The sequence below is a fragment of the Nestor notabilis genome, unplaced genomic scaffold (assembly GCF_000696875.1).
Source record: "Nestor notabilis isolate BGI_N333 unplaced genomic scaffold, ASM69687v1 scaffold30701, whole genome shotgun sequence".
NCBI classification, from domain to species: Eukaryota; Metazoa; Chordata; class Aves; order Psittaciformes; family Psittacidae; genus Nestor; species Nestor notabilis.
This window is the reverse complement of record NW_009913924.1, coordinates 9,418-18,958: the sequence shown is the minus strand read 5'-3', so window position 1 is coordinate 18,958 and position 9,541 is coordinate 9,418. Positions and strand designations below refer to the sequence as shown.

The 9,541-nt window shown below is 54.1% G+C and overlaps 1 protein-coding gene across 1 annotated transcript in view; it reads right to left on the bottom strand.

Moving 5' to 3' along the window:
* Nucleotides 1-30: 30 nt before the first annotated feature.
* The window catches only part of EWSR1 (EWS RNA-binding protein 1), a gene marked incomplete at both ends in the record, with an annotated part of 16,952 nt that continues 7,441 nt past the window's right edge, over nt 31-9,541 (bottom strand). Inside the window, 10 exons of the mRNA XM_010023416.1 lie at nt 31-128; nt 212-362; nt 460-582; nt 1,135-1,264; nt 1,796-1,914; nt 2,523-2,555; nt 3,069-3,103; nt 5,732-5,912; nt 6,868-7,082; nt 7,791-7,958. Of these exons, the coding sequence (XP_010021718.1) occupies nt 31-128; nt 212-362; nt 460-582; nt 1,135-1,264; nt 1,796-1,914; nt 2,523-2,555; nt 3,069-3,103; nt 5,732-5,912; nt 6,868-7,082; nt 7,791-7,958 (1,253 nt within the window). The remainder of the gene's footprint in view (nt 129-211; nt 363-459; nt 583-1,134; nt 1,265-1,795; nt 1,915-2,522; nt 2,556-3,068; nt 3,104-5,731; nt 5,913-6,867; nt 7,083-7,790; nt 7,959-9,541) is intronic.

Below are 9,541 nucleotides of genomic sequence, written 5' to 3'. Positions count from 1 at the left end.
GTCAGGGCTGTGTCCACCCCACACACGCACCTGGAGGTGGGAATGGTGGTGGCAGGAAGCCCTCAGGCTTGGGAGCCTTGCACTGGTTGCACTCTGTTCGCCAGGCGAAGTTCTGGTTCCCGCAGCCCCTGGGGACAACCAGCAGTCAGCACGGAGCGGGTGGGTGCTCCGGGATAATTCCGGGATGCTCGGAAGCCCCAGGGATACTCACGGGTTGGGACACTGCCAGTCGCCAGCACGGTGCTGGACGCTCCCTCCGGACGGGTTCCCCCTCGATCCTCGGGGTCCTCTGGAGGAGAAGCCGCCCCGGTCTCCACCTCGGCCTCCCATCCGCCCCATGGGGCCGCTCGGCCCCCCTGGACCTGCGAGGACGGTTCATTGGTGCCGTGGGCCCAGCTGGAGGACGGGGAGCACCCATGGGTGCTGCTCCTCCCTGGCAGGGTGCACTGGGGACCTTACCTCCGCGCAGTGGGGGCGGCATTCCACGCTGCTCCCGGGGCGGCATCCCGCCCCGCAGGCTGTTCATCGGGCCCTTCTTCCGCGCCAGCGTGACTTTGAGCTTGCTGCCCTGGAAATCCTTCCCTGGGAGGAGGAAGACAAGGGCAAGAGCATCAGTGCTGCTGACCCCGGCTCCTCCATGGGCCCTGGTGCCACACACAGCTGCACCGAGGTGCACACTGCTGCAGGAGGAGGTGCCAGCACAACCCAGGCACCACCCTTGCTGCCCAACTAAACCCAGGAGCTTCTCCACACCCCGAGGATGCAAATGCTTGAGGAACCGGCCTCAAGCTGCCCCAGGGCAGGTTTAGCTGGAGCTGAGGAACAATTCCTTGCCCAGAGGGTGCTCAGGCGTTGGAACAGGCTGGCCAGGGCAGGGCTGTAGTCACCGTCCCTGCAAGTGGTGCGGGCGGCCCCGTCCCTGCAAGTGTTCACCCCCTGTGTAGCCGAGGCCTCAGTGTCAGGGGTTAGTGGTGGCCTTGGCAGTGCTGGGATAAAGGTTGGATTTGAAGAGCTTAAAGATCTTTTCCAACCTGATTGACTCTATGATTTTATGCTGCCTTTGGCTGGACAAGGATTTAGCTCCAAAATGGCAAACAAAGTGATTCCACCCCAAAACATGCGCCCTACACTCACCATCAAACCACTCCACAGCTGTCTTGGCAGTGGACGGGTCATCATAAGATATGGTGGCGTCTCCTTTTGGTTTGCCCGTTTCCTTGTCCATGTAGAGGTGTATCATGGGCTGCCCAGTCCTCTTGTTCACCTAGCAGGGGACACACATCACCTCAAGCCACCTCTCGCCATAAGCAGAGGGGGGATTTGCTCTCCTCCGTCCTGCTTTCAACTCAACCAACTCTCAGCTTGGCGACTCCATGGCACAAGAAAGGCCCCTTTGACTTAGCAGGAGCAGCAGCTACTGCCCATCTAACCCAGCCAAGGGAGGAACCGGTCCACAATGGTCCCAAAGGGCCTCTCCCACGTGCACCTTGGCCATGCAAGAGCCAAGCTGCAGCCTCCCCACGTCCTCCTCCTCAATCCCCACCACCCTGAGCCCTCTCATGTCCCTCCAGCAGCAGATCCATGCTTCCTCTACAGCCTGATCATGCTCTTGAAGGATGAATCCTTCAAAGAACTCTGGGGAAGCAGGAGCTACACTGGCTGTGGTCATCGTGCTGCCCCACCAGCTCCTGGGAATGAAGGACTGCAGGGAGATGAGCTCCGTGCTCCAGGAGAAGGGTCATCCCTGTGTCTCCCTCCAGCCAGGAGCCAACCTTCACACACACGTGTCCCTCACCTTGACAACACCACACTGCTTGAAGAAGTCTGTCAGATCCTCCAGGGTCACGTTATCATTGAGTCCCTGCACATACACAGAACTGTTGTCCGAGTCCTCATCTGGATCCATGGGGGGGCCTAGGAGGGAATTCAGGGGGTCAGTGTGGGATACAACACTCCAAAGTGCTTTTCAGCGTGGCGCTGCAGCTTTGCTCACAAGGAGTGTGTTCATGAGGTAACACAGAAGCCCAGGCACTCGGAGCAGTGACTCTATCCCACATTCTCCATGCAGGAAGGTGGGTAAGAGCCCGAGACCATGGGATTAAACTGCTCGGTGCTTATGGGACACATGGAGATGAGGATGAGGAATTGCTCCGTGTCCTTTGGGCTCCCACACCCAGATGTCCACCCCATGCTGACCCTGCCAGGCTGACACATCACTTCCAGACACGCCTGTGCAACAGGAAGGGAAGAGCTGCATGGCAATGGGCTGGAATAGCACAAGGGGAGGCTGCTGGGTGAGCACAGGCAGCTCCAGGCTAAGCTTGCTGGAAACAGGGTTTGTGCTGACCCAGGTATGGAGCAGCACCCCCAAACCCCCTCCCGGTTCTTGTGTCTCACAAATAAGTGTGTTTTTCCATCAGCCTGATGAGCTGGGACTCAAAAACGGCTGGAAGGAGCCCTCCTGTGTCTGCCACCCTCATGTGGAGCAGGGAACGGGCACAGAGCGACGGGTTGGTGATTACCTAAATCAAGGTCCGGTCCTTCTTCCATGTGTCCTGCCAGTGGGGAAAGAATCATAAGAAGCCGTGTTAGTGCAGGCCTTGGGGGCTGCAGAACTGACACACACAACACTAGCTACGTAAAACCACCGTGCGATGGCGCTGGTTAAACTCAGCTTGACCTGCACTGCAGAAAAAGCAGCAACGCACCCTCTCGGCCCGGCCGCCTGCTGGTCTGAGCAGCTTTCCAACCATTAACCACTATGACACTGGCTTGTTTTACTGCTTTACCAGGCCAATCGGTTGTAATTAAAGTTACTTTATATAACAGTTATTAAATGCAATTACTTTTTTGCCTCCCCACATTACACAAGTGGTTGCTCAATTCCTCCACGTTACCCTGTGTCCTGTAAGCGCAGTTATTGCCGGCAGTGCCCGTGGCATAGGGCATTTTAACCACTTTAAACGAATAACAATTAACACTTTGTGCTACAAACTGACTTGCAATTTGTTATTTTTTTTTTTTTTTGCTTTATTAAACACTATCCATTGTAATGCTCAAAAACTTACCACCAGGCTTATTGAAGCCACCTCGCTCTCCAGCGCTGCTGGGGGGATAAACGAAGAAATGAAGGCCTTTCCCTTTACAAAGCCAGGACCGCTCTGAGCCTCTGCGGCTCACTGGGGAAGAAGGGCACTGGCTAAACATCTCCAAACAATGCATCTGTCTGTCTGTCTCTCATCTCGGCACTATGCCTTTCTTCAGGGCAGCTCGCTCAATTTTCCTTTACGTATAAGGCAACCTTGTGTGGTTTGAGACACCACTTGGCTTGGCGGAACCCTTTGCGTTACTTGGAGGGGGGGTATTAGCAGTGCAATACTCACAGCTCAAAAAGAACCACGGTTTAAAGAGTTGAAGAGATCAGGTTTTGGCCTCGAGAGAAATGGGGGTATGTGGGGGGGGTGGCCGGGCAGCTCCCTCCCCTCGGTGTGTACACAAAGGTGCACCCTCAGCCCCTCGCAGCGCGCTGAGCCCGCGCGGCCCTGACATTAACAGTTCAACAGGTAGGAGACAACCACACGCGATGCCTACAACACAGTTCAGCTGACATTGCCTCATCCCCTCGGCAGAACACCCTTTACAGCACTGAGTTTAACAAGTGGAAGGCAGAACTTACAGCATTACAGCGGGGGCTCGGGGGCCTGGGGTGCAGCTTTGTGGAGACACACCGTGTTTCGGTGCAAAGGGAAAGCTGTGGCTGAAGCCTCCACAGCTTAAGAGCGCTTCCAAGCACTGGGCAATTGGGAAAATGCCACCTGGGAAGGATTTGGCTGCTTCTCCCTTGCTTCAGGAGAGGCAGAAAAGGCTGTTTGGAAGTTAAGGAGCGGAGGAGGGAGAGCACTGCCTGTTTTCTAGCAAGTATTGCACCTCTAATACTGGGGAAGAAAAGAGTTGTCAATACAGAGATTCAAGGTGTTGCATGCAGCTCTGCTCCTTCGAGCACACACCATTTACGTCACGGCTCTCGTGTTAAACACAATGCTTTACACTTGTTAACGTTACACAATTCTAGAGCACACCTCCTCTGGCTTTATTACCAAACAACAAGGATGCAGTTACCAAAAAACATTACAGAAGGATTCCATTTATACAATGAATACATTGGGGTAAAAATAATCCTATGTATATTTTTTTCCTCTCCATATGGACACCGTGTCTAGTCCCACTTTTCATTATGCTGCCGGCTGAGTACTGAGTACGGGTACTTTTTAAGTATTGAAGTGTGTATACAAGGCTCTCACTTTGTAACCTGTAGCATATAAATGCGACAAAGCATGTTAAAAAGTTTCCATGTTTAACAGCCAATGAAAATAGAAAATAATTGAGTCAATGAAAAAAGAAAAGGGCACGTTAAGAACATCGAGCTCCTTACCTGCAGGAGACACTGAAATCCATCACCACAGCATGCTAAGGAGGGCCGAGTTCCCCTACCCGCCCCTTGGTGTTCCTAGGAAGGGCCACCTTGCCTATGGATAGCACAAAGTCTACGTCCATAAAGCTGGGGAGCCCTTAGCAAGGGTCTACTCAGGTGGGACATGGCTCCGTGCTCAGTGTAAGCTCAGATTAGGGCACGGAATCAAGCTGACAAAACCTTTGGCATGAGCAGCTCTGAAGGGGCTAGAAATTTGAAGATGTGATGATAGACATTTCAAGTGTCTACATCTACTTTCAACCATTAGTGATCAGTACAGCATGGGTGAAATCTTTATGCAGAACCAGGGAACTCTTGTTCCACTCGAGCCAATTGAAGCCAGATGCATCCCAACACAAGCCAGGCTTTTTTGATCTGCCATTTCCACACACTGGGAGTTGTATTTCTCCGATAAAGATTTCATGCCACTTCATTGTGACAGAGCTATGCAGAGTGGGACTCAGTTGCCAAACTCTGGTTGCCACTGGGCCATAAAGCACTAGGAGAAGTTGCCTATGGAGGAGGCCAGCACTGCACAGCCCAGCGTGCACCATGGGACACTCTGCATAGCTCTGCCCGACGGTCCCAAGGGATGGAACACACACAAAGCTACATCTTCCTTCTCTTAGGAGCCTTTGGGCTTAGCCCTCCTTCCTCACCTCTATCACAACACCACGGACAGGGGTTACCAAACCAGGTTTTGCCATCAGTTGAAATGGCCAAACTGATTTAGAGCACCTGAAGGCTCCAAGGGGGAGCTCTTTATGTTCTCAGGGGGTCTTTCTGCACACTCCAACCAAGCTCTAAGTGCTGTGGCCACTCAAGAGTCATGGCTTGGACCTGCCCCAGGCCCACGCTGCTCCACATGCTATGGCTGAGGCCGGCAGGAGGCCTACGCTGCCGACATTCCCACTCCTGAGGCACAGGGAGGTTTGTGTGTGTTCGATCCAGAGTTACTGTCCAACCCCGCAGAGGATCTCACCTCTGCACAAGCACGAAGGGAGCTGAAAGTTCCATGTTTAGCAATTCCCCTAATTCCACCCCCTCCACCAACCTGGGGCCCAACCAGCTGCAGGACAAAAACCAAACAGATCCTGCTCCTATTCCCCCTTAGGATAATACTTCCATGGGTGTTCAATGCTACAGAGGTGTTCTCCATGGAAATACACTTGGGAATGTCAACCTTTCAGTCCCTTCTTTCTGTTTCAAAGCCTATGGGTAAACCAGAAGTAGATAAAAGGAGAAAAGATTTGCTCTTACCCCATTCCACCGCGTCCTCCTCCCCGCCCACCTCTGCTCATGCCTCCTCGCTCATATCCCCCTCGTCCCCTGCCCCGGCCGTCGGGGCCGCTCAGATTCCGGTTCTCTCCCGAGCCTGAAAAGCCTCCGGAATCCTGTCCATAGACACTCATGCTGCTCTGGTGGTCCTGACGGAATGAGCCTGAGGAAGGTTGGAACAAACACGTTAGGGAGCTGCCTGTCCCCGTGCTAAGCTCAGACCTGCCTCCAGCCCCAGAGCATCATCACAGTGATCACTGCTCCAGCACTTACAGTCACACTGTTCACTTAAGGAGAGCTGTGCTGCTTTCCAGTGTGGAATCAAGCCTGGTGCTGGGCCCTACCTGCCTAACCCCTGCAGAACTGCCACCCACAACTGGTTAGACCACATCTCACCCAGCCCAGACCCAGCAGTATTTGGTGCTTCTGTGCTTGTCAACACCTCTGTGTGCTGAGGGCAGTGTTGCAGTGTGCACTGCACCAGGTACACTGCACCTCAGGGAGGAAGGGGAAACCCAGCGACAGTACTGTCCAGAGAATCAGAGGCTGGTTTGGGCTGAAGAGACCTCTAAGCTCCTCCAGCTCCAACCCCTGCCATGGGCAGGGACACCTTCCTCTAGAGCAGGTTGCTGCAAGCCCGTTTCCAACCTGGCCTTGAACACTGCCAGGGATGGGGCAGCCACAGCTTCTCTGGGCACCCTGTGCCAGCGCCTCAGCACCCTCACAGGGAAGAGCTTCTGCCTCAGAGCTCATCTCAATCTCCCCTCTGGCTGGTTTAGGCCATTGCCCTTGGCCTGTCCCTACAGGCCCTTGTCCAAAGCCCCTCTCCAGGTTTCCTGGAGCCCCTTTAGGCACTGGAGCTGCTCTAAGGTGTCCCCTTCAGGAGCCTTCTCTTCTCCAGCTGACCCAGCCCAGCTCTCTCAGCCTGGCTCCAGAGCAGAGCTGCTCCAGCCCTCGCAGCAGCTCCGGGGCCGCCTCTGGCCTCACTCCAGCAGCTCCACGTCCCTCTTGTGCTTTTCCCTTCAATGCAGCTCCAAGCTTTAGATCCAAACTGAGCCTCCTTCGGAGCCAGCCCACACTGCAAGGGCAAGAGGAGACCCTCCTCCCCGACCACTCACTCTGTTGGCCATAACTGCTGCTCTGCTGGCTGTACTGGCTGGGGGCCTGGCTGTAGGACCCGCTTGGGGGGGGGTAACGGGTCGGTGGGGGCTGCTGCCCATAGCTGCTTTGCTGGCCATAGCTTGTCTGTTGTCCATAGGTGCTCTGCTGCCCATAGGTGCTCTGCTGGGAGTAAGTGCTCTGATCGTAACTGCTCGGCTGTGTGGAGGAATAGCTGGAAGACAAAAGTATTGCAACAATGAGCCAGCTCACTGGCAATGTGCATTAGGCCACAGGAGTGGCTCCCAGCAGAGGGTAATGCAATTATAAGCCATAAGTGGTTTTGTAAACCATTTAAACAGGTGAAGTCACCCTGCAGAGGCCAGTCTGGTGCCAGGAGGCAAAATCAACATAGAAGCCTGCTAAAAGCAAGATCCTTGTGGCCTGTCACCATTTAGTCATGCCTCGAGAAAGAGGCAGAAGTGCCAGGGCAAGAAAATCAGCAGCAAGGCAGGCAAGAGGCTCCTCTTCTGCCCTGGCACTGACACATCTTCAGCTGATGGGCACTAAACCAGCCCCAGGGGCTGAGAGTTTCTAATCATACACTTTGGAAGTCAGCACCAGCATAGTACAGACTCTTGAGAGGAAGAGGGCGAGCTTCTTGGCAAAGCTGGCTGTGTAAGGAGGCAGCAGAAGGTGGCTGTAACATACTCTCTACCCAGGAAACTTCTTAAAAACATTTTTCACCCTTTCACCTTGCTACTGGAGATGTGTGCAGGGACATGTATGCACTCAGTCATCTTCCCTACAATAACAAGTACCCCAGCAAGAACCCCCCTCCCCACTCCCAGGACACCAAACCTTTTAGATGTGCTTGTTTCAAACCCCTCTTGCCCAAAGTAACCCATTTCCACACCAGCAGCATGAGGCTCAGCCGAGTTACCTGGTAGGGGGGTAGGAGGGCGGCGCGGTGACCGGCTGCATGGGGTAGCTGGCAGGCACCTGGGGGTAGCTGTAGTTGCTCTGCCCGTACCCCAGGCTGGGCTGGCTGTAGCCGGTTGTACTTGATGGTGCTTGGCTGGTGTCTGCTGGTTTGCTGCCATCCTGGGGTCTGGAGAGAGAGAAATCATGAGCTCAAAAGCAGCCAGAAACGTTGTCAATTGAACCACAGATTAAGACTGGATTGTGTTGGAAGAGACCTTAAAGCTCCTCCAGCTCCAACCCCTGCCATGGGCAGCGCCCCCTTCCGCTAGAGCAGGTTGCTCCAAACCCCTGTGTCCAACGTGGCCTTAAACACTGCCAGGGATGGGGCAGCCACAGCTTCTCTGGGCACCCTGTGCAAGCGCCTCAGCACCCTCACAGGGAAGAGCTTCTACCTCAGAGCTCATCTCAGTCTCCCCTCTGGCAGGTTAAGGCCATTCCCCTTGGCCTGTCCCTACAGGCCCCTAGCAATCACCACTGTTTGGTTTGGAATCCAGCACAAGCAGATATTGCCCCATATACATTACTGATGAAATGAAAAGGATGCTGGGGGCTGGACTAGGAGACCCTTAAAGGTCCTTCTCTACCCAAACCATGATCCTATGTTTCGTATTAATTCTCAAGGCCTGAAAACAGAGAACACTTTGCATGTGATTGGTATGTCCCCTTTTATATTTGTCCCATCCTGTTATAACCTCTAAGTGTTTAATACAGTGGAGTAAAAAGAGCGTAAAAGCTGGGGGAAATGTATTTTAGGTATCAGAATTTATCCTTCAAGTGCAATCTGACACATCCAGCCAAGCTGCAGCTCTGCTAACTGGAGTGGTTGCCATCAGGTACATGCCTAAAAGCGTTTTTTCTTCCTTACTAAACAAGTTTCCATGATGCAGCCTGAATCCTTCATATCCTGAGCAAACAATTAAACTAAATATAATACTGCCAGTGCCCAGACACAAGAGGTTTAAAAAGGAAATTGCCTCCAGCACGTGCATGACTCAAGAAGCCCCGGTACAGAGCAGCATCCTGCCTGACCCTGCGGTGGGATCACATTGCTCCGGTTTCTGTCCTACGCCATGAGTCAAGAGCCCGTTTTTGCTGCTGTGCTGCTCTGCTCATCCCCCAGTGACAGCCCTGACTCACTGTGCAGGAGCAGAACCGACCCACGCTGCTTCCCCCAGCCCTCCAACTGCAGCAGCAGCGAAGCTCGAGCACCAGCAGGCACAGAAAGGAAAAGCAGCAGGTCCTGACTCAGCTCATGTCGTGTCCCTGAGTGCAAACAGCCTCGGGAGGAAGGGAAAGGCCCCACTTGCAGCACTGGGTGCAGTTCTGGTGTCCACAGCGTAAGAAGGACATGGAGCTGCTGGAGCAAGTCCACAGGAGGCCACAAGGATGATCAGGGGCTGGAGCATCTCCTGTATGGAGACAGGCTGAGAACACTGGGGCTGTTCAGCCTGGAGAAGAGAAGCTGCGTGGAGACCTCAGAGCAGCTTTCAGTGTCTGAAGGGGGCTACAAGGATGCTGGAGAGGGACCTTCGTCAGGGCCTGTAAGGACAGGACAAGGGGTGATGGGTTCAAACTGGAACAGGGGAACTTCAGGTTAGATCTAAGGCAGAAGCTCTTCCCTGTGAGGGTGCTGAGGCACTGGCACAGGATGCCCAGAGAAGCAGTGGCTGGCCCATCCCCGGCAGTGTTCAGCGCCAGCTTGGCACCACG